Source organism: Sciurus carolinensis, chromosome 7 (genome assembly GCF_902686445.1).
Source record: "Sciurus carolinensis chromosome 7, mSciCar1.2, whole genome shotgun sequence".
Classification (NCBI taxonomy): domain Eukaryota; kingdom Metazoa; phylum Chordata; class Mammalia; order Rodentia; family Sciuridae; genus Sciurus; species Sciurus carolinensis.
The window spans coordinates 6,526,590-6,554,529 of record NC_062219.1 but is presented as its reverse complement, the minus strand read 5'-3'; the positions used below and the strand labels follow the sequence as shown (position 1 = coordinate 6,554,529).

The window sequence follows — 27,940 nt, the reverse complement described above, 5'->3', positions numbered from 1 at the left end:
AGGTTGGCATCAGACTTTTGAAGCTCATTTGTAAGCAGGGTACAAAAGACAAGTGCTAATATTTCATTCTTTGGAAACATAGAGAAAAGCAGATTAATTTAAACTCGCAATGAGGAGAGTCATTTTCAAATTAAAGAGTTGAATTACAAAACAATTTTTAAACCAAGCATTTGTATTATTTCAGAGCTTACTGGTAATTAAGCATCTATAACCTTGAGAGATGTACTTTAGGGCCTGCTTTTCAAAGGTGACACCGGCAATTTACACCGGCAACTAGAATATGTAAACTGATCACTTCAGTAATTATAACTTTGTTCAACTTCTCACAAGTGTCTCTAATATTCTTTATGTACAAGGGTTTGTTTTCTTCTGAAAGCATGAAAATAACTTGAGAGTACAACTCTGCCATAAATAAACCCTAAATGAGTGAATGGTATTAATATGCTGTGAGTTTATGTTGTATTAAATTCTAAGTTAAATATAAAATCGATAGTACTATGTTAGGTAAGGCATCCATGTATCTTTATATTATTATTTCCCCATAATTCAGCCTTGCTGCTTTACCTGGGTGTCATGTTATTCTTCAGCTGTTAAATAGCTAAATGTAAATATAACAAATTCTTGTGCATTAGGAACTTTTAGTATCTACTGTAGGGATCAACCATACTTAGATTGTTTACTGGCTCATTCAACATTTTGGGATGAAGTACCAAGATATTTTCCTTCTGTTATTAGAACCATAATCATTAGAGCCAAAATTCTATAATTAACCTATACCTTTATAGAGAAAAATAAGTTACATGGGAACCAACAAATCTTTTCACCATTTAAGCTTAAGTGTCAAGTCTTAGCCTAAATTTCTTCCTGATGCACCTTTCCATTGGGTCCTGGATGACTGTATGTTCAATGAGTAAATAATAAGCGCTACAGCTGTCAGAATGTCATTAGAATCTCCAGGACCATGGAAGACATGGGCTCAGGTGCTTAAAGAATACTTTGAAGGGAAGTGAAGCGTTTCCGGCTTGGGCATGCCTGGGTGCATCCTCGAGGTGCAAGAGATGGATTGAGAGGTGCAGTTCAGAACAAGTCTCCAGGAGTCTGCCCTCCACGGGCCTCTGGAATGAGGCACTGCACTGACTTCCAGAACACGATGGCTTATTGAGTTGGTGTGTAATTAATCTGCCGAGCAGTGACAAGACCTAGCTGAAGAGCACTTTTGAAGCTTTGGAGATCTACGTTCCAACAAATGCCCGGGCAGTTCTCTGCGCACGCTTTGTTAGCACGACAGACTACAACACACCTTCAATCTGTGGTTCCACATATGCTAAATAACCTCACGTATTAAAAATCACAAAGTGGTTTGGCTTAGCCTGAGTCCAGTATCAGCAGCCCCGAAAGTGCATCTGCCTTTGCAACTTGTGCTGGAGCGTGAGAGCACAGTGGAGTCAGCCTGGTCTCCAGCACACCGCGGGACAGTGCCGCAGGCAGCGGGTCAGGCCAGCACTTGACAGCGGCACCGCTACATTTGCATGTAGAGCAGACAAGATGCAGTTGCTGTGCGGACGGAATTGTGATCTGCAGTGATAGTGTGAGGAAGAGGCCACTCTGTTCAAAAGAAAGGGAACAGATAAGAGCAAAGGAAGGAATAAATGAAGTCCTAAAAGATCCAAATCTCCAATGCTTTAAAAAATGGGCATTTTGCTGGGCCCAGTGGTGTATGCCTGTAACTTCAGCAGCCTGGGAGGCTATGGCAGAAGGATTGCAAGTTCAAAGCCAGCCTCAGCAAATTAGCAAGGTTCTCAGAAACTTAATGAGTTCAAAGCCAGTCTCAAAATAAAAAAAGTAAATAAAAGGGGCTGAGGATGTTGCTCAGTGATTCAGTGCCTCTGGGTTCAATCACTAGTTTAAAAAAAAGTTATTTTTCTAGTATTCTCTCAGAGATGATATTACAAAAGTTTTCATTTGAACTCCAGGGAGTGGTTGATGAAGTTGGAAGCAGCTGATATTGTAAACACATTTTATTTTTGGTTGTTACAACTTCAGAGTTTTTGGTGAGGGACAGATACATGTAAGTAAAACTAGAAACTCAAGCTAACCTAAATCTAATTACTTGAGAAAAACTTTAAGTGATATGCACAGTACTTCCAGCATTCTTTTATCTGATCGTGAGAGCAAACCCATCAGCTAACTACCACCTTGAACTCCTGGTTATGGATGACAAAATCAAAACAGAGGTAACTATTCCAGCCACAGTCAGGCAACTGGCTGCATTCTGGAGCTGGGATTCACACTTGGGCCTATGCCCTCAGAGGTCTGGGGACCCCACAGTGCTCTCCGTATGCCCACTCCATCACTGCACTTCAAGACTACACACCGTTCTCCTGCATCAGCAAGTTGACTGTATTTCTTCTAGTCTCCTATGTCTCCACACCTCACACCAATTCATTTTAAGGCTCTCATGTTTTTGGATATCCTAATCTGTGCACAACTTAACTATATTAATTTTTTTTAAATCTTCTTTTTAGTTGTTGATAGATTTTTATTTTGTTTATTTTTTACATGTGGTGCTGAGGCTCAAACCCAGTGCCTCACATGTGCTAGGCAGGTGCTCCATCACTGAGCCACAACCCTAGTCCTTAACTATATTAATTATGACAAGCTTCAAAGTTACAGTCACAAACCATCAAGCGATGCTCTGCAGCTTTCCTGGGAAGCAACCGTGTTTAAGGACCTCTGGTCATTCATTCTGCCAGAAAAGTGCTCTCATTTCCAGTATGACAAACCTCAGTATCATTTCCACTATGACAAGCCTCAGTATCATTTCCACTATGACAAACCTCAGTATCATTTCCACTATGACAAACCTCAGTACACTCTGTAGAAAATGGTCCTCAGGCCCAAGTAGAATAGAAAGGAACACCTTTGCCCTGTTGGAAAACTAAAGAAGTAGGGATGACTTCTTCAGAGGTAAGCCTGTGCCCCTTCCTCTATGAGGTCTTCTGATGGCTCCAGGTCTAAAGCTTCCAGCTGGTGTTTCCAGAATATTCCACATAACCCTGTATGTTATTAGAGTCAACATTTTTGTAAGCCAGTCTTTCCCATGAGACTGTTGGGACTAAGTACCTGTTGGGGGAATGGGAAATGTTGATCTCTGTATTCCTGGACCTTAGATGGTATAGATTCGGCACTTAACGTGTGTGGAAGGAGGGGAGAAGGCAGTCGAGGGAGACGTGGCAGACAAAAGATGGTGCGTGAGTCAGACATATTTTTCTATTATTTCCCACATCACCATGGTAACAGAAAAAACACCGTCCCATGAGAGATGCACCTGGACTGGGGTGGCCCAGTGGCAGAGTGTCCACCTAGCACAAGCAGGAGCCCAGATGCAGTCTCCAGCATCAGAGGAAGAAGAGAAGCATGCTCTAAATAATAATTCTGACCCGGATTCTGAAGAACAGAAAGAAAAACGGTCAGAAAGACCAGAAACTCTCATCATTGGGCCTCCCAGGGGACTTTCCTAAGGATCCAACTGTGCTTCTCCAGCAGAGCCAGGTGTTAAGAACTTTGGTTGGTTGTTGATGCATTTATCTAAAACGTGGCTCTACTCCACAGCGTTGTGTTATTTTGAACCTGACATGTAGAGGTTAAAACAACTGCTACTTAAAAATTGCAATTGTTTCCTATCTACTACAATGTCATGGCTTAAATTCCCCTTTGGAACAAGTAGTCCAATGCTGTGTGTCAAAATATCTAAATGGACATTTTAACATCAAATGAAAGCAAAGGCTTGCTCTGAGGAGGAAAGCTTTGGGGCAATGTGGAGGGAGAAGCAGCAGGTGCATCTCTGCAGATTATCTCTCTTTTGAAGAAGAAAACGCCGGGCCCTAGATGTTGTGTGCTCTGGGGAAACCCATATGGAAACTTCTGGGCCTCGAAAGCTGCTTTTTAGGAAAGCAGCAGTAGATAAGCAATGGAAGAACTGCTTCTTTGAGAGACTGAGGAAAGCTGTGGGCAAGTGTTACTGCTTTAGGGGGCTGAGGAGGGAGATGGTCCCAGTGAGCCCCAGGCCCAGCACCTCTTGGCCCGGGGGCATCAGCATTAGGAACTTGTTTCCCTGTAGCAGAGGTGGTTGTCTCTACACAGGGCCATCAGCAAAGCCAGGAGGGTAGCTCCTTTACTGGCTTCAGGGTGACAGGCCACAGTGGACGCCCCCCACGGGAGCTGATCATGGCAGGAGGACAGGAACGTGGCAGAGACCATGTGGGAACCAAAGAAGAGGGGGTGGCTTCGGCACATTAGATCAGCCACCTGGAGAGGCCCCAGAGCGGGCACCATGGTGATGTTCAGATTACCCGTTAGAGGAGGGGACAGAATGACCAGCGGTGCCGCTGGAGCAGACCTCCGCCACCGTAGTGCTGGCATCGACCATTAAGGTGACTGATGTGAACCCAGAGACGGTCAGAACCTGTGGCACCCAGTTCCTTCCCCACCCTGAAGGCTCCGCTCTGCCAGAGGCGTGGGGCGCTTGCTAGAACCCACCCACCCTCCACCGGACCCCACTAGGGACATGTAGACATTGAATCAGCGGGCCTGACATTTCTCTTCCTATTTTTAACTTTCCAGAAGATTCTGTCTCACAGACCCTTTTATGGAAAACTAGGTTAGAGTCTGCAAAAGTAAACGGGTAAGCAGCAGCAAAGGTCTTCCATCAAGGACTTCGCTCCAAGGTTGTTTTTTGTTTCTCAGCCACTGGGAGGCGATCCCTGCGGTGGAGGGATGTTCCCCGCTCCCCGCGGGAGGCCATGTGTGAGCACAGGGGTGGACAGGGTGAATGCTCTCAGTGTCTGGTGTGTTCGCTCACACGTACCGGATGGCCTCTGACCTTACTGCTGACCCTGTGTGTGTGCTCTGGCCATGTACCCCAGACGCTCCTGAGGACTGGCTCCTGCTGCCGTGTTTTGCCTCACCCCTTACTCTCAACCTTGCCTCTGTCCACTTTTCCTCACTGAAAGCCATATTATCTTTGCATGTCCCTACCTGTCCTGGGCTATCATGGACGTCATTTATTTTGGGTGTTTGTCCTTGCCGGCATTTACCCTAGGGTGCAGGTAACGTCACTTCATCTGTGCTCTGTCTACCCCCATGCCCAATACACAAGTATCACTGGCAATGTGATGGACCAGCCCAGTGCTGGCCCTGTGTGGTCTAGAGCAAGGGGACCGCTTACAGTGCCAGGCACCTTCCTGCTGCATGCATCTCCCAGGGCCTGGAGCGTACCCAGACCGTGCCTGTGCCCCTGGTGTTATGGTTTAGATGTGGTGTCCCCCAAAAGCTCACGTGAGAGACATTGCTGGAAGGTTTGGAGGAGAAGTGATTGGGCTTTATCCCTAATTAATCCCTAACAGGGTTAACTGAGTGGTAACTGAGGCAGGGGGTGTGGCTGGAGGAGGCGGGTCGTTGGGGGCGTGGCTTGGGGTGTATAGTTTGAACCTGGGGAGTGGAGTCTCTGCTCCCTGATCATCATGTGAGCTGCTCCCCTCTGCCACGCTCTTCCACCCTGATGTTCAGCCTCGGCTGGAGCCCCTGGGGAATGGAGCCTGCTGCTGTGGATTGAGACTTCTGAAACTGTGCGTCCCTAAATAACCTTTTCCTCCCCTAAAATTGTTCTGGTCAGATCGTTAGTCATAACGTAGAAGTTAACTGAAACACCTTGACAAAGGACTCCCCTCCTCGCCCCGAACCAGGCGGCCCCTACCCCGGCGTCTGCACAGAGGCGGCCGCTGCTGGGAGTCTGGCGTGCTCTGCACCCCGGCAGCCCTGGGTACTGGGCTACTTCCTCGGGCCTGCCTCCTGCCTACCTCTGTGCTCTTCTTCCTGCCACCTGACAAGTCCCAGCGCCCGGCACCTGGGGCCCTTCCCACGCAGCACCTCCCTGTCCTGCAGTCAAGCGTCCTCTGGCCCTTCCATCAGCAGGAGGCCTCCTCCACCCTTCCCTGCTGGGGCCTGCCCCATGTTTGCCCCAACCCAGCACACTCCTCCTGCTCACGGAGAGCCTTCTGCAGAGCACACCAGGAGGGGACTCAGCTGGGCACTCTCTGTCCCCACTGCTCAGTTACAGGTGCTGGAGGCGGGGGCACCGTGGGGTTGCCCCTACCGCTGTGTCACCTGCAGATCAGCACTGGTCAAGTGGCCAGCCCTATGATCCGTCAGCTGGCGCTCGTGACACACAGGGCATCACCACTGTCCACACCCAAGGCCTGACTCCAACCTGGCCACCCACTGGCTCTCCTGCCCACACCTGCAGGTCCCTGCTTGGGATTTCATTTCTGCCCTGTCCTGTCTTCCCGCGTGGCTCCATTCGAAGCTCACAGACTGTGACGCCCGGGTGGCATGCCACTTCCTCCGTCCACTAACAACGCAGCTGTGCTGACTCCCGTCACCAGGCAGACTCCCCCTGCTCCTGCATCCAGCCTGAGGAGCAGCTCGGTGTGCCTGTTTCTGCCACCTCAGAACATGGCTCAGAACCTGGGCACAGGCTCCAAGCCTGACACCCCAGTACCGGCCCCTGACGAGGAGGGAAGAGGAGACCTGAGACCTGCCTCACAGGCCCAAGGCAGGGCGCAGGGTGCTTTAGTCACAGGCCCTGGAATCTGTTGATATGCGGGCGGCTGTGCACCCTCCCGGGGAGGCAGCAAAACATCTAAAGGCAAGAAAAGAGATCCCTGCTGGGAGCAGATTCCAGTGTGTGGCTCATGAATACTTTTTCTGATCCTTACTTCTCCCCACTCCACCCCTCTGAGCCTCCAGTCTGGAGGGGTTAGACGAGGAGTGAACAGGAGAGGAATGATGGGAAAATAAGAAAAATAAACTGCAGGAAACTGCAGCAGGTTTCCTACCCTGAGAAAAGACTTAACTGTGGGAGAGGAAGAAGTTTGATCTAATTGAGTAATACGAGAAAACTGGACATTTTAGTGCCTAAAAATGATCAGTGTAGTTCAGGAATTCGCCCAGATCTTCCATGGCCCGAGAAGAACACTTCTAGGGTGACCTGGGAGTGCTGAGAAGCAATTCAGTTTCTTTGGCGTGCATCCTTCTGAGTTCTTGCATTTTCCATAAAATGATGACATTAGTTACAGAGAGATGTGTTCGCTTACCATCCGAATCAGACGGCATGTTTAGAATAATTCCCCACAGTGTCTCTGCTGCTGTGGGCATGGCAGGTACCGAGGGGTATGGTGGAAGGAATTTAACCCTCCACACCCCTCTCAACTTCCAACCCTTCTTCTCTTGGAGGAAGGGTGGCATGTGGGATTATACTTGTTCCCAAACACAGGTGTAGGAAATAAGATTATATTCAGCAGGTAGCTAAAGAGAGCCATCTCTCTTGTTGATTGCTATATGTCCCAGGACGATATGAAGTCAGGTAACAGGAAAGAGTAGATAAGTTACATGCCAGAAGACAGAGCCCTGGTAGCTGAGTCCCGCTAACTGTACATAAAGTGATGTTCCAGGAACCAGAGACACTTTCTAAATTCAAAGCTATTCACTCTGATTTGGTCTCTCCTTATGGATAGAGTGCATCTCCATCATCAGCATGAACTGACTTAGCACAAGGTTTCAGGTCGCTGTGTACAAGACAGGATAAGTGGCTCAGATTTCAGGGCTTGTCTAAAAGTTTAACAACCTGAATTCACCTCCCCTCACAACATACATCACTCATCAATTTCTTCTGTTGCATCATATCCTTCTGAAAATTTGATTTTTAATAATAACAAGGAGTGATATCTGAAAGCCACTAAGCAAAAATAGGGCAAATATGGTCCTAAGATTACCTAGTTGTGCACATTTTCATACAAACAATACCTACTTTGTCCTACAGAAAGGAGATTCTATGGAACAGAGGAAGGCAGAAGAGAAGATCTTGAAAAACAGAAACATAACCAAATACTGAGGTAGATTTCCTTATACTGGTATGCATTTGGGGGCCACTGGGATCATAGGCCCATTTGTCCCCAGCTCTGGACAGAACAAAATAAGTTGGCATTTATTAGTTATTAAGTGCGGGGAGTCTTTGTACACACCGTCCTTACCACCTTCAAAGATCTTGCATGCCTGCCCCTCATGATGAAGAAACCGGGGCTGAGAGATGCCAGGCCCCAGTGCCGTGGTCACAGAGCACAGCAGAGGAGCACCCCCATGCCTCCTTCAGCCGAGGGGCGGCCATGTCTCCAGAGCCAGGGAGCCCCCATAGTCGGCGCAGATGAGAAGGTGACCAGAGGGGTGGACAAAGCAAAGGGAGCCCTGAGTCCAGGACCTTCCGTGATGTCCTGTGGGCCTCCCCTGGCTGCCCTGCAGGAGGGGCTGCCCGAGACCGTGCTCCCGAGTCCTGCTTCAGCTTCCCGCCTCTGCCATCCCAGACACTGGTTTCCAGGTCCTCTGACCCTGATGACCTGTGTTCCTGCCCCTCGTCATCTTGCACTGCATTCCACGGGTGCCGACCCTGGGTCCTATCTGAATGCATTGGGTCTGGGACAGGTGAAATCTGACTGGCTTTCATCCTTCTGAAATACCTTTTTCTATGCCAGACCTTTAGTGCTATCTCCAGTCTTAAAAACTTAGCATTAGAAGAACAGGAAATTGGAAGAGGAATAATTTTTTTTTAGCTTTATCCTTCTATTTGTTGGATGTATGCAATCCTAAAATGTGCTACACACGTGTTATCAAGGAATATACAACATTGGTAGAATAACATAATTAATTTATGATCTGTAATTTATCATGTATTCTCTGTTTTATATTTGTATTTCTTAGTTATAACTGGAAAGCTTCTTTTTTCTGTAGAAGTAATACAGTTAGCTGATATTTGAAGTTTGAAGAGATTCTCAAGATCCTCTAGTCCCAGAACACCATCTTGTAGGTCACCTGGTCAATATTCCTTTAAGGAGTTAAACGGGAAGCAAGACCAGGTTTGCGAGGTCTGGACTTGCCAGCGGTGCTCTTAGGGTTAAAAGATGGTTTTGAATTGATTGGATTTTGTCTTAGATTCTTTTCTGTTAATAATTTATCAGAACTAGACTTTTGTCATTCTTCACCCAGTGGAAGGTTCACCCTATGCTTCCTCCTACCTTCTGTCTTGTCTACTTCTTTTCCTCCAGAAGCTAGAATTCTGCCTCCATACTCAACAGATATATGTTGAGGCATGAATCAATATGCTCAAAATAAAAATAGCATTCTTTGAACTCTGAGCTAGCCCCAGAAAATATTACATATGCTGCATGGAAACTTCAGTGTGACCAGTCCTAAATCAGTCACTGCACACAGCATTAAGCAATGTCTGGAAATACAGAATCATAAGTTTGAAAATCAAGAAAAATAAAGGCGAAAAGCAAGATAGCTTATTTTTAAGCTGAACATAAGACTGGCCTCTTAATTTGGGCAGTTATTTTTAATGACATTTAAAGAGAGGTTCTGCATTATCACCTTGTGTGGCGTTTTATATGTTTATCACCCAATGAAGTGCTCAGTACAACCTAGGGAGACACCATCATCATCCAACTCTAAAAGTGAGGAAACTAAGACTGTGTTCAAGGTTCACAACTATAGTGCTTGCAAAGTGACTGAACCTGGGTTTTTCTTGTTCTAATGCTTTTGAAGCCATAATCTCTGCTTAAGTAAATTGATCCCCCAGAAGGTAGACAATACCCCAAACATGCTTGTTTCTTTTAAGTTATTATTTTCCATTAGGCATATCTTCCTTTCTAGAAAATTCCACTTATGTAAGAAGATTATAGGATGGTACTCATGAGACGGACTGAAGAAAATATTAGAAGCATTGGCAATAATGGAGTACACAGCAGTACTGATCTTGTTAACATTTAATTTCTCCTGGAGTAGTGTTGTAAATCAAACACAATAATAACTTAAAACAAAAACTATCTTAAGACAACTGATTTCAAATACTTCATTAAAATTGAAACTTACTGCAGGTGAGCATTGTGGCAGTCTCCCAGTGGCTTGGGAGACTGAGGCAGGAGGCTCGCAAGTTCAAAGTCAGCCACAGCAACTTAGTGAGTTTCTAAGCAACTTAGCAAGATTTTCTAAAAATACAAAAATTAAAAGGTCTGGGATGTGGGTCAGTGGTTAAGTGCCCTTGGGTCCAATCCTTGGTACCAAAAAAAAAAAAAAATTATATATAAAATTAATGCATTTTTGTCATTCAAAGAACAGTAATCTTCCCAGTTTATACCCAAGACTCTACCTTGTCAGGTATAGAAAAATATAGATCAGAATGGGATGCTGACCTTTTATCCTGGAGTTGTGGTTTAGTAGCGTGGAACTGTTAGTCACCCAAGAATACCAACCAACAGCCTCACTATGTATATAATTAAATGCTAGACGATTAATGTCAGTGACACTGAATTTTTCTAGACACAGATCAGAATTTCAGAATTGAGATATACTTTGCCACTATATAATTTATGTTTAAAAGATACATTCTCTCTGGACTCCACTTCCCTATGATGATTTTCTGAACACATATATCAAAAGTAAGTTCATCTATTTCATGTTCAAAATTTGGAAAATATTCCATATCATGTGGAAAAATTAAAATGTGCAAATAGCAAAGGAAAAATGACAGCAATTTGGTAACTGTGCAATTATTATAGTGTTGTGTCATAGTGTCATAGTGTTGTGTGTCAGAGCAAAGGAGGTGATGTGGTTTTGGAGGCAGGATAAGAAAATGAAGGCAGAACAGAATCTAAACCTAGACACAAAGTGAATATCAGATGAGCATGGGATCCCCTTCAATCAAGGGGGAAGGATGCTTGATTCAACAAATGATGCAGAATAAACAATGTGTAAATTTTGGGTGAGAGAAATAAGTAAAATTAGATTCATAAGAATCCTTTTTCATGGAAAATAAAATTTTACATGCAACAAGTATTTAAACACCTAAAAGTATAAAACTATTAAAATAATTAGGAAATATTTTTGTAAACATCTGTAATGATCTTGAGTGTAGAGAAGATCTTGCTAAAAATGACAGGGTTAAAAGGCGTAACCCCATAAAGAAATCAATGCATGCAACTGCATCAAAATTCACGGCTTAAATAGTCCTACAATGCTGGAAAGGATTTGTACATGATGCAACGTAATTATAAAATTACTTGCTTCTATATGTGACACACGAAGGGTCACAATAAGAAATGCTTCTAACGTGCAGTTATATAAAAGAAAAATAACTGTTCTAGTGAGCAACAGACTTCTCTCAGTGATTGGAGAAAGATCATGAACATGAGATTACCTGTTTCACACAGATAATAAAGACTCAGAGAATAAAAGCATCTAGCAGTAGAGAATGCGAAGACACTGTTCACTTGAGGGTTTGGGGACAGTGAGACTGAGCCAACTTAGCAGAAGGCTTTTTGGAACCAAGCAGCTCAGCACTTTAGACATAACGCACCTTTGCCTCACTCTGCTCCCGGCCACAGTCTAAGACATGACCAGGAAGTTGGAGGTGTACACGAGGAAGATCGCTGAGTGCTGCTTTTACAGGGAAACGTGTAAGGGCCAAAGACTCATCAGCAGGGGGCTGCTCACCCGGACCACAATAGGATCCATCGCCAGTCACCATCACACAGATCTTTATGTGTGACGCGGGAATGAGCACAGTATGTAAGATGAAAGATGCAACATGTGGGTCTGATCACATTTCTTTTAAAAAGTGTGCATCTGGTCACAGGCACAGACACACAGACACACACCCACTGTCAGCAGTGACTTTCCAGGTAGTGAGCAAGATGGGTGTTCCCTCTTTATGGAAAGGTATGCTGGCTGATATCTTCCCAACCAATGTTCTATGCTTATAATCAGAAAATGCAAGATTTATCATGAAAATAATTAATTCAATGAAAATGAGGTGTAATAACTTTAAATTGCACTTCTAGCATGACATTAAAAAATGTGTAGAATTATTGCAATAATTATACAGGCACATAGTTCTCAAAAAAATAAACATCAGTGATAATGCTTTTCCTACAGCCATTATGATTGGGTTATTTTTCTTCCAGATCAGCTGGTATAGAATTTTGTCTATGTCACAAACGTGTATTACATAAAATGCAAATGGAGTACGTGTTTATTTAAGGAACTACAGATGTTACTGTTTGGTACTAAGTTATTGTAAGAGTAACTTCATCAATTTGAATTCTTTGTGTTATTCATAGAAATGGCAGTTCACTGGATAGGAATCATAATAAATTATCTCTAGTCCTTGATTTCCTTCTGAAATCAACCTAGCAAAAGTTAACACATTATAATAACAATTAAGATGATAATAACTATAACTCATATAGTTATACATAGGGCTATTACTATCCTTCACAATAAAAGACTCTAGGCAAGCACTTTTTGCCCTTTATCAGAGTTAATCCTCAAAATAACATCTCTAGGTTACAAAAAGGCAACTGACAGGGGTGCGAAGGTTTGGTCCCAGGCCAGCAGCCCATGTGTATCACAGAAATAGTCCAAACCAAGCCTCTGAGACTCCACTGCCCAGACTCTAGTGCACTAGACTGTACACTAAGTTGTTTGCAAACGTGTGACGACTATAAGATAAGCCATTAGGTAAAACCATTATAAATATGTCCTTGATGGTGACGAGAAAATGTACAGAATCTGAGAGGCTATGTCTAACCTCAGGTAGACAGGATAGGATCACATCTGATGTATACACAGCTGCATGTTAGCTCCTCTTGACCAGGTGGTGCATCTGGTATCCGATGAGTGGGGAGGTGGACTTGAAAATGCTTGTGATTGTTGGTCTGATACCACCTGCTCATGCCGAATGAACCCCCTCCTAGTTTACATAATTCTTCCCTGATGCCTTGATCACCGAATCATTATCTGATTTCTCATTTGCATTTATGCAACTGTAACAGACAGATGATAGACAGACAGACAGATGTATCCATCAGAGCATGTGTCGTTGCTTGTGTGGCTGTGTGATCATGCAGGACACTGTGGAGCGTGTCCTAGGCATCCACTGCTGTGAGATAAACACACCAAATATTAGTGCCTTAGATTTTTTAAATGTGTACCGTAATGACAAAGCTGTGGTTTCGGTAGGGTTTGGTGGGAACTGCTTGTCTCTGCTCTATGTGGCAAAAGCTGAGGGAGCTCAAATGTTGGGAGCCGGAATGGTGGAAAACTTTCCTGTTCACAGGAATGGTGGCCTCCATGGGAAGGACTCAGCTTCAGGAGGCTAGAACACTGGGTTCCCGAGTCGACCTTCCATTTCTGTGTCCTCTCTGTGTGGTCCTTCCAGGACGGTCTCTGCAGGTATGTGGGCCTTCTGTACGTTGGCCAAGGCTTCTCGAGTACCTTCCCGTGTGAAGCCATTCCTTGCCTTTTGCCAGTATCTCACTTTAACTGTCCGTAACACTGGCCCAACTCCAAGGCGAGGAGAATTAGAATCCAACTCTTGATTAAAGGAGTGTTAAAGAACTTGCAGACCTTGTAAAATAACCACATGAGGATGAATACCTTGTTAATTTTGGTAAAGGCCCACTTAGTTGGGAGCTGTCCACAAGGAGGGGTCATGACAATGTGGAAAGGGAAGGCACGGCAGAATCTTTGCACACTGCCCCCGCTTGTCGGGTACTGTGAACTTGGTTGTCCTTAAGGAGTGGATTCTCAGAATCTGCACCACAGAGGGACCTGCTTTCTTTCCTTTCTAATAGTTTTAAAAGATCCTGGGTTTTCTAGTGAGGTGGGCAAAGGGAGTAGTGCGAAGGGGAAGAGAAGCCCTTCCCTGGAAGGCCACTTCTGGCCACTGCAGATAACTGGAAGTGGCCCATGAGATGTACTTAATCAGCACTAAGGAGAGTCCCACCGAGGAACATACTGGAGAAATCGGATCAGTTAAGACAGCCAACAGCAGCTCTCCATGACCCCATAAACAAGACAAGTGCATGCTCCCCCTCCGTCTACACCCAGATCTCATGTTGGCTACATTTCTGGCTTTCAGGAAGGTCACTGCCAATTCTCATTGACCTTCACACTTGGGCAGGGAGGGCTTCATGGAGGGCAGAAAGAATCATGTACCAATCATCTATCCCTGTTCCCTTCCAGACGCCTCCTTCTCTGTCTTTGTTCCTCATGACATTGCTCCATGCCAACCAGCCCAACTGCTGCCTTAGCCTTCAAAATTTCCAGACCTGGACATGGCGAGACTGCTTCCATGATGCAAATACTCCTCTCTTGCACAGACCAAGATCACAGAGGAAACGCTCACCCACTTCTCTCCCGGTGACCACTCAGTCCCTGTGATTTCCCTAGAGCAGCTCCCCCCACTCCTGGGCCCTGGCCAGAGTCCCTCCTGGAACCACCTTTTTGTGTCAGCTGGCCATTGCTAACCATGCCTGTGCATCTCAGTTTGGGCTTCAATTTTCCCAGTCACAGGTACATTCCAGCGGTTGCCCTGTTCCTTGTTCCCCAAATATCTTGAACTTTCCTATTTCATCTTTCTCTTGACAAGTCCGATGCTATTAGGACCGAGCAGAGCACCATCAGAGCGCATGGTAGAGAGCAGGCAGCCAACAGGAATCTATGGAATGAGAGGACCCAACTTTTCTATTCCATTTTTATCTTCATTTCCTACACTACAGAATGTGTCCCCAACCTTACCAACATGGCTACTGTAGACACCCCACAGTGCTCCCTCAGGACTGCCTTAAACCTTCCCTGATGGCCTCTGCTAAGGGACCTTCTCTCTGAACCCTGAGCAGCACTTTGCAGTCATCTCATGGCACTTAGGATGCACCAATCTGCTTATTTTCCCTGTTCTGCTCACACAGGAAGTCCTTGCACCTCCTTCATAACCATCATTATTAACACGTAGGGCACTGTAAAGTCACCTTTTGCTTACATGTCTGACCCCACCTTGAGTTTTTCCAAACCAGTGAATGAAATATTCATTTTTCTGTCCCTGGTGCTGACACGGAAGCAATGCTCAGTGAATTTTGTACTTGCCCTGCTGAATCTGAATGACGCTCCTTTCTGTGAAGGCTTTTCTCTTCTTATAGATTTCTGGCTCTTGGAGGTCAGTCTGTTTTCTGAAAAGTGACTAATACAATGAGTCATCATGGCTGAGAATTAACTATATTTCTTTCAATGGAAAGACATAAATTTTTATCAATTACATTTTGCTTTTTCCAATCCTTTAACATAAAAATCTTCCGTTCACCTAAATAAAAATACTCATGTACTATGATCATCACTGAGTGTGTTTTCCCAAACTCTGAGAATTGAGGGTGATGGTAATTACCTACTTAGGAAGGTGAGAGGATGCAAGGCCCCCAGACTAAGTCTGTTTTCCAGGAAACACTGTGGAGATTGAGTTTCTCCATGCGTGGGCAACAGTGTGTGAAATCTGTTTAGATTTGGTCCTCTGAATGCTTATATTTTCCATTCTAAATCTCAAGTTTGGTAAAATAGATTTTAACTTTTTGTATTTTTTTTTTGCCATATATATCTTAAAAAGTAAATTTCACATGGCACTTGATAACTTTTTGAGAGCTCGCTTGACCTGAGTCAAGTCAGCCATCAGGGCGTGATGAAGTGCAGCCTCCTCCAGCCATCGATCACCTGCTTGAAGGATCAAGAGGGCTATTTTCTTGGCCTAGAAGCAGGCCTCATTCTCTTGCCCCATTACTCTCGAATCTTCCCTCTGTTCTTTTCACTCCATTAGCCTCCTGGGTGTCTGCATGGAGGCTATCTCACAATGACCTCCAGTCCCTAATCACTGATATTTCCATTTAGGTCCAATTCACCATCTCAGATAAAACCCTTGGTGATGTTTACAGCAATATTTAATCTTTCTTTGTTCCAGTTCTCAGAATTACCTGTATAAATCTAGTCTAATTTTATCTTTTATACACCTACTGTCATCTTTTCTGGTAGACTGATATATCTTCTTCCCTGATCTAAAACCTATGGTCTAGAAGCACCCTTTTTTCTGCATAATCATGATAAATTCCTTTGTCCTTTCTTGATTGCCTGAGGCCCTTGTCTTCGATGTAATGGAAACTTGAATGCGTTCTCTTACTGATGTACCTAAAGTTTTGGAATCATTTATTGAAAAACAAAAAAAATAAGAAGCAAAGCTTTTGAGACCTCTGAGATTAATAAAGGGTTCTAAAATCTTCATATTTAAACATTTTATGGTAATTTGCATGATTTTTTTTCTACTGTATACAAAATAAGATGTATGCTACAGAAGTGAGATTCACAAATCATCAAGTGTAAAAACCAACTTATGATTCACTTGGATTCTGGAGTTTTCTGAAATGGAGAAGCAAGAATCATCTTCAATATTTATAAGATACATTATGGAAACTGCACATTGCTTGAAAGACAGTATCATAGACTAAGCCAAGCTTGCACCTGCATGCAGACAGAGTGGATTCTGGCTATCTCGTCCATGGAGACAGGGGGCTTCACGTGCACCAATTCTGGTACTTCATCTGCTTTCCATGAAGATTGATTTTTTTTTAATACCAAAAGTCTTTAACAAGATTGCTGCTTGGGAAAATGAAGTTGCTGAATTAATTTTGCTCCAAGTTGTATGAGTGCCCAGATTTTTAAAAAAGAGGTTGTCACAGAAAAAGGAAATCTACTACCTAGAGCACCCTTAAATGTTGATACTTTTTTCCCCAGTAGACTACACATTTTCATATATAGTCAAAATTTGGATTTTTATTCAAATTTGCAAACTTCACTAATTTCACAATAAAAATGCATCTAATTTTAACCTCAACAATTCAAAACAGCACAAGAAACTTTTCCTTATCAAATACTCAAAACTTGGTTTAGAAATAGGCTGTCCTTGGGTCTGAATACTTGATCGGTTTTTGAAAAATGCTATAAGAAGTTTCTAGTTTGTCACCCAAATTGCATGTCAGACAACAGAGAACATTTTGTCACGCTTAGACACCATTCAATCATAATCTGAGTTTGACTTCAAAGCTTTCACAATTCAATTTTATTTAGAATTAAGAAAATATGACCAGAGAGAACAGTGGAAGGACAGAGCGAACGTTTTTCTTCAAACTACAGGGCAGAACGGGAGGGAAGCAAGCGTGCCCATCTCTCTCGCCTGTTCTCATTCACCCGGCGGCCCTCCGACATCAGAGGCCCTGGTTGCTTGAACAGAGAGTGTGCCGCTGTCCTCCCCTGATGGTACCCCTGGGCTTCAGCGGCACAAGTGGGGAGTCGACACCTCCAATCTGCACAACACAGACCGTCACTTTTTCCTGTCCTAGGGTCCTTGACCAACCCGAGGTCTTTGTTAAAGTTCAAAACAAAATCAACCTTTCATCATTATGAGACACTTCAAAAACAAGAACACGTATTCTACACAGGAAACCATCCTGGGAAATCCTGTCCCATTTTGTGAGATTCTAATGAAGTCCCAAACAACAATGGAAACAACCAAGAGAAACACAGATCCCTCTGAGGATGGAAATCTGCTCAAACTGAAACATTGATAAGAAACTTCTGGACATAAAATATGCAAATGACTTACAAATCAACATTTTTCAGTACTGGGGGACCCTGAACTACCATTCATTTTATTTTAGTTAGCATCTCCCAAGAAGATGAAGTCAGAGGTACAGACCATGAATATTAACTTTTCCTGAGACTAACGTTCCAGTTGACACATACAGAGCCCAGTGGGGGAAAATACAAGAAATAAATTGCATGTGAATAAGATGAAAACTCTCCATCTATTATACTGAGTTTAATAATTATGTTATTTACTATAGTTTGGGGGATAGTTTTAAGTATCTAATTTCATTTGACATAAATCTTAGAGCTATTTTAAGAGGTCCTACTTGACTGTTTCTGATTAAAAAAAACAATGCTTGATATATAAGAATTTAACTCATATAAAAACCTAAAACAAATACTATTTTATAATTTTAATATAGGATTCCAGGTAAAATCTTACTTATCCAAACTATAAAACATACTATATATTATATATCCATAAGTAGTGGAACCAACATCCCTCAACAAGAACTTGAAAATGTAGTTGGTCGTTTGTTACTTTGAAAAGATAATTCAAATTTTCTTTTTCCATCCTGGGGAATCTTCCTTATCCTAAATCCTGCCACCCAGTTGACAGCTGTGAGGGGAAGGCAGCGTCCTCACAGGTGATTGACAAGCAACTCACTTCCCAAGAGCACCACTGAAGGCAGAGGTCCTTGCAGGGGAGGGTGGGAGGATCGGAGTTACTTTCAGGAGTTGCAGCTTGGGACTCAGAAACGGTGCTTAGCTGCTAGGCCCTGGGCTTGCCTTAGCCTGTGTGTGTGTGCGACACACAAGCCCCTGGCACACACAAACTCAGATGATGTCTTTGTTGGTTAAGGTATCATAGGTGAAGTATGGAATGAGCTTTGTGCAGAAAGTTTCAGTGCTTATGCCACATCCAAAGTCAAATTAATTTCACTGCTGGAGAAAACCCTAACTGATTTTTTCCCTTTGGAATCTCAAGCATATGCCCTTTGAGCTGATAAGAACTCTTTTTATAAAAAGGTAAGATGCCTTTCAGAATTGATGCTCTGCTCCTTCCTGAAATAGCAGCGATTATTGTAAAGCTCAAGTAGGTTCAGATTGCTCTATCTAAAGTGGAGTTAGGGTCAAGTTTATATTTGTACTTGAAAAACCAAGGTTAAATTTTACTGCTACTAAAGGTGATCTAGGTAGACTATGTATAAATATTAATTAAGAATAGATTAGGGACTCTGCTCTTTTGAATTTTAAGTACATAGATATTTTGTTCAAGTGATAGAAATTAAGGTTTTATGAGAACCTAACATATAGTATTCAAAATACTGTCAGAATTAATAACACCTGAAAATTTAAGGTGATAAACTACTTTAAAATTCGTATCGTCTTATCTCCTTAGGAAACAAACAGGACAGGATGACTTTGGAGGACCCAGTAATGGTGATTTAGATTGAGCTACCCTGTGAAAGGGCACTCTGGAATAATGGCTTCCAGGGCCAGGGTGAAGGAGAGCAGCGTCTCACACTGAGGCTGGGCTTCTGCTGCCTGTGCCCGGGTACCCAGGAGGGTGCAGGCCGTCAATTCCTCCACATAGCAGACATTTCTGTAGTGTCACTAGATGATGGGAGAAAAACACAACTGTTGAAATGCTTTACCTCTTCTTTCATGAAGTAAGCGTTTGTGTTCCTAAATTGTCTGCTCACACACTAGTTTGGCTGTAAACCCAAGTCTTTGACGGGGGTGTATTTCATTGCTGTGTGGTCCCATGTGTGCATTTCAGTCTTTTATTGACTCAGAGATTCACAATTCCACATAGAAATGTCCCTAGTTTTGTGAGTGAGATTTAAATTCCTTAATGTCTTAAGCGTGACGGGCTGTGCTGGGCGCCTGCTCCTGATGTCACTGCACTGGGGCACTCTTCCCAAGTCTGCTGTAGGGGCTCTCGTCCTGAGTTCCGTCACTCTCTCCCTTCATGTGGTAATCTGTTCATTTTGACATCCTTGACATATTTTGAGCCCATGTTACTAAGATTGTACGTATTTTTCAAGTGCTGTATCATCTTAGATTATTGAACCTTTTATCAAAATGCAGAATTTTAGTAATTCCTTTTCAATTACAATTTTCTTTTTTATGCAGTTAATATGGTTTTAACAGTGTTCTTTATTAATACTTGCCTGGAATGTCAGTTTCCTTTCTTTTACTCTCAATGTTTTTGTTCTCCTGTATTAGGTGTGTCTTTTTTTTTTTTTTTTTTTTTCTTGTCTTGGGGACTGAACCCAGCGACACTCAACCACGGCGCCACATCCCCAGCCTTCTTTATTTTTTATTTTGAGGCGGGTTCTCACTGGTTGCTGAGGCTGGCTTTGAACTCGTGATCCTCCTGACTGACTCAGCCCCCGGAGTCGCTGGGATGGCAAGCATGCACCACAGGGCCCCCTAGGTGTGTCTTTGACTGGAGCTCCCTGCTCTGATCCACCCAGGACCTCTGTCTTCGTGTCCTTGGGACATTTCCATCCCAGTCTGTTGCTGTCATGGTTTCGTTCCTGTCCTTTTTGCTGTGCTATTTATTTGTCCTGCTTGCTGCATTTCACACTCCCCTCATTTCTGCCCTCCCCCCATTGTTTTTCCTCTACTGATTGAAATTCTCTGTTTTATTTCAGTCCCTTGGATGGTTAGCCTGAACATTTTAGTTGCATCTTTGATTTAAAGACTCAATGTTTCATGTTCACAATAACTAGACTGAAGGGTCACTGGCCAGGAACTGCTTCCGAGGAGGCTCCGCCTGGAGGTTCTGAGGAAGGTGGTGGTGAAGGACCATGACCCTAGAGGACACCATCAGGTGCCTCTGCTGGGACAAGAGGGCCTTCCTCCAGAGACCTGTGGGCTTTTCTCCACAGGGCGCAGGGGATCCAGGGCTGTGCACTGGAGGTCTCTGCCCTTGTGCCCTCAATGGGGCTTGAGCTTCCAACCCCTGTGGTCATCCATGGGTCATTCTGACCCACTGGGTGTGGTGAGGGGCTGGTCAGTGGGGACTGGAATCCAGCCAAGCCAAGATAAGCCCAACATCAAATCAAACATTCAAGGGGTTGAAAGGCCTTTGAGGAGAAAGGACTAGGGAGGCGGTTCAGTGGTAAGCACCGGGGTTCAAGCCCCAGTACAAAAACAAGACAAAGCAACAACGAAAACTCCCTCCTCGTGTGGCACCAGGAAGTTTCAAACAAAGAAAGGCCCCTGAGCACAAGAGGATGAGGGAGCCCTGCGTCAAAGCTCTGAGTCCCACTAGAGTGATTAAGGCACAGTGCAGAAGGGACTTCAGGGTGGTGCTGGTGTGGGAAGCTCCTCCTTCCACACCAGAGGGTTCACACCAAGGGCAGCCTGGGGAGAGCAGCTGGTGTGGGAATCTGCAGCCGTCACCCCGGCCTCGCCCATCACTCTTTGCTCCTACCAGGGGCACCTGTGGACACACTGGGCATGGAAAAGCCTCCAGTGGACCCTGGAATTGTCACCACCAAGCTCTGGTGCGGACAGGATTATCCCATGCGCGGCCGAGGGCCCAGAGTGTGCATCAGAGAGGTTCTGGGCAGCTGCGGGCGGCGTCTTTTAGCTGCCTCTGCTTTCCTGCTCAGGAAAAGCACGCTCGGGAGAGACGGGGACCAGTGGCTGGCTCTGGAAGAAGCCTGCTGGCGTGACCAGCTCCAGCACCTGAGCAGCACCCTTGGGAGCCCACAGGAGCTGCAGCGTGTGAAGCCTTCGTCCCCCTGTCCTGTGCCTGTGTGTGGTCTCTCTCTCTTCCCTGCAACTGAGTCGGGCATGAAGTGGGCCCAGACTGGGACTCAAAGCATCTGCAGGAGCTTCTGGGCAAAGCTTCCTGTTTCATGGATCGTGTGTGTGTGTGTGTGTGTGTGTGTGTGTGTGTGTGTGTAAGAGAGAGAGATTGAGAGAGAGAGAGAGACAGCTGCCATGGTTCAGCCAGCCCACCAGTGATTTTCACTTTGGGGGCTTGTTGGCCAATAGAAATGAATCCCACCCCGCACACAGGGAGGTGGGTCTTGGTGCTAATTTTATAAATGTTGGCACTGACTTTTTTCTTTCTTGCAAGAGTGAAAGAAGTAGGAATATTCAAGTGGGAAGAACAGAAACACAACTCTTGCAGGGGCGAGAGGTAACCCAATATCAGGTTACCCAACACTGATTTTTTAATAGAGTATCACTGAACAATATTCACACACACACACACACACACACGCACACGCATTTGGTAAGTTTTGGCAACATAGTTAACCATTCAGCCAACACCATAATCAAGATGATGAACGATTTATCACCCTACAGATTCCCTGGCCCTTGGCCTTCCCCAGCTCCTGCTTCCCGCAGCCCCATACCTGGGCACCCATTGACGTCCCACTGCTGCAGCCTGCACACGTCCTCTGGTTTGCCCTGCTGGTCTGGCCTCATTCCCTAAGCCTGCATATTTTGAGATCCACCTGCAAGGTGGACACGCCTGGGGTTCCTTCCTCTCTCCTGCTGGCGTCCCTGTGTGGATGCAACAGTTTATGCATATGTCACCTACGGTTGGGCAGGTGAGTTGGTTCTAGTTTGCTTGACACAAAGCTGCCAGGAACATTTAAGTAACAAAAAACAAATTTTTTTTTAAATAGTATTTTTGCTTTTTGGTTAAAATGAAAAATCCTAGAATACTTTAAGTATGTTCCATGCTCCTGTGCAAAGGTGTCCACAGTTACTTTATCACTTATAAATACTCCTAAACTAAAATATTATCATATTTATTGTTATGTTTCCTTTATATCTTTCAACCATCCCTTCTCAAATTCTAGGCATTTCTTTTACGACTTTTTTTTTCTTTTTTAAAATGTGCAATTAAAAAATTAAGTAATGTGCAGACAAAAGTAAATTTCAAGGTTCTATTTATCTGAAAACAGCATTTTTATAGTTGGTCTTGACCTTCATTCTTGAAAGATTTTCCTGAAATACAATTTTACCTTAGCATTTATTTTCTTTCCACGTTTTGAGGATATTGTTCTCTATCATTTGTCTTCCAAAGTTGATTTTGATTAACTCTCAGTTGAATTGTCATTCCTGTGTAGAAAATGCCCCATTCTAACCGCTTTTAGAAATTTCTGTTTGACTTTGACAATCTGTAGTTCCAGTGTGGTTTATTCATATGTGGCTTTCATTTTATCTAAGCTATGTGGAATTCATTGGGATTCTTGAGTCTTGAAAATCATAGGAAGTTTTAATTCATTATTTCTTTAAATAATATCAATTCTATTATTTTTCTTTTGGAAACCTAATATTTCAAATTTCTATCTTCTGTATTTTTTGACTTCTCTTTTATAATTAGAAATTTTTGATTGTATTTTTGATTTTTCAGGTTAAGTTTCAGATTTAAGTTCTAATTTCTCTTTTCACCTATATTTTATTTACAGGTTAGCCTATTTAGTAAATTTAGTGACAGTTATTCTAATATTCAATTCTATATTTCTTCTGTGAGTGTAAGTGTACTATGAATATTTCTAGTCTTCTCTGATAATCTTTTGTTTTTAATAATTTGTTATATACACTTTTTAAAAATATGTTAATCACACTTGTTATTCTCTCCCTGATAATTTCAATTTCCATATTTTTTTCAGTGCTGGGGGTCAAACTCAGGGCCTCACGCATGATAGGCAAGTGCTGTACCGCTGATCTGCCCCAGCCCTCAATTCGTGCATTCTTTCAGACTTGAGCCCCTTGTTCTCATTCCTGATGGCTTATCATGATTTTTCTAATTCATGCTGCATGATGTTATCTGGAGGGATTATTTGGACCCTCATTTTAAGGTACAGGTCTCCTGGGAGGATCTGGGTTTGTTCCAGGTCAGGATCTCTCACTGCCAAATCATGGCTGCGCTAAACAATGTTCTAAACTTAGGACCTTCTGTGCCACACAGAAGAGTGAATATTTGCCAGGAAGTCAGGAAATGATGATAATCCTTCCAGATGATATTTTCTACTTTACCCAGAGCAAGAGGAAAATAGGCCAGGGCCCCTATCACCCCTCTGTCCATGAGGTTAGCTCATTCTGAGCCCTTCCTTTCTGTAGGGCTCTGTGTTTCCACCTTGCTCCCTGGACAGGCCCTCAACTCCACTGGCCCAGCATGCAGTGTCCCCCTCCAGTGACCAGTGGTTGGCCCAGGGTGCCAACTTGCTCCATTTCTTCTCTACAGTCCAGCTTTCTTTTAATTGCTGGCAAATGAATTTTTCTTTATCAGGTAAACACAGTTAGTCTTTGAAAATTGCCTGTTTTATGGTTTTATGTGAACTGCAAGGCTTTTAGGGATGTCCACTGTCAGAAATAGAGTTGCAATATAACTTAATTTATACCAAATCAATAACCCAGGTAAATTAAATATGCAACAAGCAAGAACATGATTTTCAACACCACCCAACAAAGTTCTTCCCTTTTGACTGATTTGAAGATAAATTCCTTAGAGATGCAGGATTTTCTATTCTTCTATGAATAAATCTTGCCAATTACTATCAAGGAACAGGAGAGGCAGGCAGTCAATGATTGAAGTAGATTTTTAAAGGATCTCACGTTACTGTAAGGGATGAAGACCACAATGACACGAAGAGCAGACGGCGGGGAGCTGACTGGGTGGATGGACAGATGACCACGTGTATGTAAGCGTGAAATTGCTGCATGTTGTAAAATTCCTATCTTGGAGGCTACAGTAAATAAATGGTGTGTTTGTGTATAGATATACATATATGCATATATGTATATATATTTTTAACTATTACTTAAGGATTCTGCTCTATAAAATATATATGTTTAAATTGCATCTCAGTAGGAAACTCACAAGACTGGATTGTGTTTTGATGTCTATAATGACATACACATCAACATTTGTCTTCAGGATTTCTTTCTTCAGGGTTTACATTAATAAGAATCCGCTCGTGGTCCTAGCCCACCTGATGGGGAATTTGACATTAATAAGAATCCGCTCGTGGTCCTAGCCCACCTGATGGGGAATTTGACTGCTGATCGCTGCTAGCTTGGTATCCTTGCAGTCATCTCGCAGATCAGCAAGAGGATGCACAGCTAATGATCCCAGCTCCAGTGCCGGACCTGTTGCTACTGACAGATTCTGTTCCTTCGAGAAGCTATGAACAGCCAGCTGACTGTGACAGGCTGTGAACTACATTGCCATTTGTGCTGGCACCGCGACCGCGTTTACGGCTCAGGAAATGGATACAGCCCGGTCGCGATGGACACGAGGATTTTTGAGGTAAAATGTATCACATTGTAAGAATGATAAGCATGACTGCAATGTCAGAGTGGGGTATCTTTCGAGAACCATCTGCTGTATATGAAACGCACAACCTGCACTTGCAAAGAAGCGAAGGGTCACAGAAGAGGGCACGGTAACTCAGCTCCATACCTGGCCACCATACTACCAAACAACTCTGCCAGAAAACTGCTGAAGAGAGGTAGGAAGAGATAAAGCAAAAGGGGAATCATTTGAATGATGTGGATATAAATATAAAATATCACAGCACTGGGGAAAGATTAACTTTATATTTGCTATTTTTCTCTTGTTAGGCTCTGAACAGGTTCTCCTCTTTGTTTCTTCTGAATGTCACTTTGTACTGAGTCTGGATGGGTGCATTTCAATGTCACATCAGTAATACTATGAAATATGTGTTTGGTCTTTGTCCTCAGCCCTGATTCCTAGCATGTAATGCCTACAAATCCTGGGACTTTCCAGGTGATAAGTGGTTTCTTTGGGTTTCTGTTTGCTTCCTCTCCTCCTAGCATTCCAATGATGCACTGGGGGCTGGCAGCCCCCAAGCAGCTTCAGGACAGGGGATGGGGCCAGTCACAGAAAGACCAGGCACCAGTCAGCTCCAGGGAGGGGAGAGGAGCAGAAGGTTAAGTTGATCGCCAGTGCCCAGCCATTTACCCAGTCATGCCTACATAATGAGGCCTCCATTATAACTCAAAAGGACAGGGTTCAGAGAGTTTCCAGAGAGCTGGAGGGTGGCAGGCCTGGAGAGGACATGGAAGCTCTGCCCTGCTTCCTCCCTGCCTGGCCTTAGGCATCTCTTCAACTACATCCTTCACAGTACCCTTTATAATAAACCAGTGAATGGTAAATCAGTATTTTCCTGAGTTCTGTGAGTTGTCCTAGCAAATTAATTGAACCTAGAGCAGGGGCTTGTGGGAACCCTAGTTCAGAGCTGGTTGGTCAGAAGCACAGGTAAACAAGCTGGGACCTTCTCAGGTCACAGAAATCTGTGTTGATGGTTGTGGTGTGAGAGCAGAGGAAAAGCGATTGGTTTGTACACATCACTCAGAGTGGCGAGGACCTGGGAGAGTGGCCCTGGGAGGCAAGGAGGACTTTCAATACATCGGAGCATCGTGTGACTTCTGGTGATCATCACTAACTAAAAGAAGACACAACTGGCATGTTTGGCCTTGAATCTAATTTCTTAGTAAAAATAAAAGATGCCACTACTTTTTTTGTTTTAAAGATAATTAACATGACCAGGTACTTACCGCTCTGGTCCCAGGGCAGCCTGGAGATTGGCACTTGCCACTCATTCGATTTGGAATCAAGACATCATCCCAGCAAGATGGACCCTTCAAGAAAAAACAACAACATCATATCCTTGGTGCACAAATTCTAACATACATGGACTCCCAAGTATGCTTTCTAAAGTCTTCTTATTTCCATTTCTATGATCAGATGTAGTAGGACAAGGGTGAGGTCCAGGGATGCCCAGAGCGCAGTCCGCAGACCCTGCAGGTCTCTCCAGATGCTTTCCAGGGGCCGCCGATCAAACACGTGGTTGTGAACATGCTCAGGCTGCCTTTGCTGAGCGTGGCCAGGCCTGTTCACTTCCCATCCCCATACTTCCTCAGGCCCTCTTTAGGAAGGCCATCCCCGAGGGTTGGCCCATCCTCCCCATCTGGCCTGCTCTATGTCTACATCTTCTCTACATCTGTCCCCCTGCTTCACGGCAGCTGGCACTACAAGTGGCATGGACGGAGTGATGGCTGTTTGTGCCCCACTGCAAGTCGGCCACACCAGGGCAGAGTGGCCCGTGCCAGTCACTGCAGCATCCAGCACCTGGAGAGAACCTGACAAAGGGGACACCTCAACAGAGACTCCTCGTAGCTGAAGAAACAAAGACTTAAGTGACAGCAGGTGTCTTCCTGCTGAAGAGAAGAGAACAGAAGAGAACACACAAACTAAAACTCAGGGTCAGTTAATGCACGATTTGGAAAGCAACCAGCAATGTGATCAGAAGTCTTAAACTTTGCCAAAATTTCAAGAAATCTATACTGGCCCAAAAGACAAAGAACAGAAAGAGCCTATGTATTTTGTTCAGGGAACTTTTGCACATCATGCTAAGAAAAAGAACAGCCTGAGTCACCAAAGAGAGCTAAGCAAACATCCACAGCTAAATTAAAAAATATGCTGTGACCACAATTTGTTGTTCTTATTCCTTAACCATATACTTGGTGAAAGGGATGAAAATCTGGATTAAAGCAGGAGCACAATTATTTAAATGATTGTAAAGGGAAGAGTTACAAGGAAATAGAAAAGCAATCTGCATCTTCTGGGGTAGAATCCTCTCGTTACTAACAATCTTAATTATGTAAAACTTTAAAACTTTGCTTAAGTTCATTACGATTTTAATTGGTGACTTTTAAATGAAAATGCACAGACATGTCACACTCAAAAAAACTGCATTCAACACACGTGGAATGTGTCCAGGCCCCTGGAGACTGCCTGCCACTGCTGGCCTGTTGAGCACACAGTGACTGACCTCCCGTCCCTCTTGAGACACCATGGAACTTGGGCTGAAACACTAGCCATGTGCAAACCCACAGCACAGAGTGGTTGGGGAGATTTCCAAGCTTTTCTGGAACAGGCAACAGGCCGTAGCAGGGAATGAGTGTCTGTTCCTAAGCACTTGGAGGTTGAGGGGTGAGGGTGGGGGAGTAGGAAAGAGGGCAGAGGGAACCTGGAGCCACAACATTCCATAAATAGAAGTTCTTAAAACCCGCTGGAGAGAAAGATCAGACCACCTACTCTACAAAAACCAAAATGGAACTTTTAAATTGCAGCAATACCTGCAAAGTTCAGAGAGGAAGGCCTCCAACCTAATTCCCAGTGTCTGAGGGGAGAAGGTCTGAGGGGCTGCAGAGGGAGTGGGAAGCGTGCTCAGAGTCTGGAATGACAGCTGGAGGCCGGCAGGGTTGGCCTTGCATCTGTGAGTCTGGACGTGAGCCAGGGACCAGTCCAGCCAGTAGCTGAGCCATTGTCTCTGTAGCTTTAACCGGAAGGAGGGAG

General features: G+C 44.1%; 1 protein-coding gene across 3 annotated transcripts in view; it reads right to left on the bottom strand.

Moving 5' to 3' along the window:
- Prkn (parkin RBR E3 ubiquitin protein ligase) overlaps positions 1 to 27,940 on the bottom strand; it is a 1,199,081-nt gene that overhangs the window by 589,591 nt on the left and 581,550 nt on the right. For all 3 annotated transcript variants that reach the window (XM_047557058.1, XM_047557059.1, XM_047557060.1), the window contains exon 5: positions 26,137 to 26,220. In XM_047557058.1, coding sequence (XP_047413014.1) covers positions 26,137 to 26,220 — 84 coding nt within the window. The remainder of the gene's footprint in view (positions 1 to 26,136; positions 26,221 to 27,940) is intronic.